Consider the following 3,200-nt stretch of genomic DNA (forward strand, 5'->3'; position numbering starts at 1 on the left):
TCGATGCCTTAGCTGACTAATTCCGGATTCATGCTAAGTGGTGTGCCTCGATCTAGTTGGTAAGTGTGTTAGTGATGGTCTGGGATCCGAGATCTATTCATAGAAGTGCTGTCATTGGACCTTGCCGCGAGATGCCAGCTCTTCCGGCAATTGATTGATCACGAAGTCATCCCATGGGCGATGCACTTTGTCGCCTTGATTTAAATCCAGAAGGATATAGGGTCAACCACTCCACACCACGAATAAGTCGTACTATTTTACTGAGCGCGACTATATCAATCATGAAATTACGAAATTGACTAATATCTCGTGATTTGTGGTCCAAGTTTCAGTTGCAAAGACTATTTATAAGCACTGGATGTAAATGTTTCTATGTGCTGTCTATAGTAACTTATGGAATCCTCGCCTATATATTTAAAATCTATGTAGTTTAGTGTTCAATATTTCTGAAAAAATATGCTACTTATGCCTATTTATCTTTAAAGCCAATACAAGCTTTGGTGGTCGGAAAGCCTAATAAAAAATGCACAGTACAGTCCAGGAGTTGGGAAGAATAAAAGCACAAGAACGCCGTAAACAAAAACCCAAATTGTGTGCCTTTTTTTGACTGGCAAGCTGGCAAACCATCCCCTCCCTTTCACCCCTATTGCCCATCTCACTTGCTCCTGTAGAGCTGCTGCACGGACTTGCTGCTTCTTCCGAATTTTCGGTTGTTCGTCGTGTCCATCGAGTGATTTTGATGGATTGCTGCCATTAATCTATGACGTACGCAACTACCAAAGGAAATGCCATCATCATCAAAAGCAGCCCAGAAGACCGGGCCGACAGCCGGGATCTGAAGCCAAGGGAGTTGGTGTGTATATGCTCCACAGAGCCAACAGGGAGGGCAGAGTACGGAGAAGGGGCTGGGAACCAGGAATTGGGAACTGGGAACTGGGAACCGGAGCCACGCCACTCGGAAAACAATGAGCAGGCCAATGCCAAGGGCTTAAAGAAATCCAATCCATGCGGCTCAAATTGCGGCCTGCTCCTGGCAAAAATGTAACATTTGGGAATTGCTTTTATTTTCTCAATTTCAAGCTTTTGGGTTTACCTGGCAAAGGAACTGGGAATACGACTAACACGAATTTAGATCACTATTAGATGTGAAATATCTTGTGTTCAAAACGGCGAGATTTATTTAATTCACAACAAAACTTTTTAGTCTTGAGAACAAAAGCAGAATTAAAATGCTAAGGAATATTACGTGTAAAACACAAATAATAGTATTTATATTTATTTTGTAAGCTATATACTAGTACAAACTATTAAATTCTTTGGTGGCTGCTTGACACGATTCAATTATTTTCTCCGAAAATATTCGGTAATATTAAAGATTTTCATTTTTCTTACTCCAATCCAGTCCGAGCGGGTCTCTCAACTGAGACGCGCCATGTCAACCCATTTTTTACCCACAGCAACTTTGCATCCTCCCCCAGATGACGGGGGATGTTTGTATTTCGCGCAGATATTTTTTACATTTCTACATAAATGCATTTCATGTTTACATTTTTCCAGTGACAAGTGTCTGAATCACTGGGCGCTGCAGTCGGGATGACATATGGAGGCAGGGAGACCCAGCGACACGCAGCCGACAATCGATTAATCAGCGAAAAATAATAAGAAACACGTTCGCTCCTCCCCGCCGAAAATACTGTGACTCCCCGCGACTCCCCAGATATCACGGAGAAGGAGATGCAACTGCAGTCGAGAATCGAGTCCCTGAATGCGGAACTAATGTCGCTCGAGCACTCAAAAAATGGGGAACTCCAACATTTCAGGCAGACAAATAAATATAAAGCAGCAGCATCTAAGGCGGCGCTATGACAAACATTTTTAGATGAATAAAACTTTGGGTAGAGCCTGCTCTACTGATGTATTTTCACTGGGCGGGGGGACAGGGAAATTGTTAACGAAGTCGAGGACGCTGAAAATAAAGACAACAAAGCCAAATGACTGACCAAACTCATTACAACGAAACTTCAAATTACCCAAATTAATCTAATTTCTGTGTGAACTGGTTTTGTTTGACCGTTGTTGCTTCCAATGTCAATGAGTTGAGAGGTTTGTCAGTGGGCAAAGTTTTGATTCTTTCCATCGTTCGACCCTCATTTGTTTGTTTTTTTTTCTGTCAATTTCTCTGATTTCTCTGTTAACACATTTTCCATATAATGGGGAATTGTGTTTGTCATTTGTTTGGCATTTGCCCCTGGCATTTGAATATTGAAAACAGATTTCACTTCCATTTATTCTTAACCAATTTTTTTGTGCACACATTTAATTATATCTTAAACGGTTGCCCAGGTTCCACTTCAAAGCTTCCTTAAGAGCGAGCTGTCACTCAAACAAACCAATGGCAAAAATCAGACAGTGATTCACTTGCTCTTTGATGTCAGAAACGCATTTAAATATTTGAAAGGTATGACTGCGTGACACGGACCTGTACATAAAGAAAATAGTCCATGATATATTGGTATATGATCAGTTAATGAGGAAAAGTATGAATTCCCTAGAAACTTCAAGTTCAATGATAAATGGTCCAAGTATCAAAATTAGTTTCAAAATTGAAACATTTACAGATTTAATTGCATATATTACACTTTTGTGTTGTATAATAAACTTAAAGAACAGATTGAAGGCAAAATTATGGAAGTATTATTTGCATTATTATAAAATTATAATTAAATATAAATGTTGTAGTACCAAGAACAGTAAAAAACGAAATGCAACTAGAATTTAATTTTGAAGGTAAGTACAGAAGTAAGTACACGAATATCTAAGTTAAGAATATTTTCATCTTAGGTGCAATCTGCCGCCCTCCCGACTGCATCCAGGTTCATATCCATGTAGCCTCGTCGCCCCGTCGTCGTCGTTGGCGTCATTATTAATTTGTGCCTGGGATGCGGGAGCGCGTGTCGGGTACAAAAGTTTTCAAAATGAATTTTTATGCCTCTGCCATTGCGTCGCAGCTTCTGCATCCCTCATCCCTCATCTCTCATCTCCCATTTCGATATTTTTACTTTTTGGCATCGCGTGGCTGCCACTCACGCAGTCTGCCTATATCCCCCGGAGGCCCCTCACCTGACTGCTGTTATATTTGACATATTGCCGACATTGATAGTATGAGACGTTGCAATGCAATTTGTTGTGCTCGTCAACGG

At 40.7% G+C, this 3,200-nt stretch overlaps 1 protein-coding gene across 1 annotated transcript; it reads left to right on the forward strand.

The window, feature by feature from the left end:
- The first annotated feature begins 760 nt into the window (after positions 1–760).
- Positions 761–1,905, forward strand: LOC120453738. The gene is made up of 2 exons (XM_039638570.2): positions 761–1,041; positions 1,558–1,905. Exons 1-2 carry the CDS (start codon positions 761–763, stop codon positions 1,595–1,597), a joined length of 321 nt encoding a protein of 106 aa, XP_039494504.1. The 3' UTR covers positions 1,598–1,905.
- Positions 1,906–3,200: the final 1,295 nt, after the last annotated feature.

This window comes from Drosophila santomea, chromosome 3R, assembly GCF_016746245.2.
Source record: "Drosophila santomea strain STO CAGO 1482 chromosome 3R, Prin_Dsan_1.1, whole genome shotgun sequence".
NCBI classification, from domain to species: Eukaryota; Metazoa; Arthropoda; class Insecta; order Diptera; family Drosophilidae; genus Drosophila; species Drosophila santomea.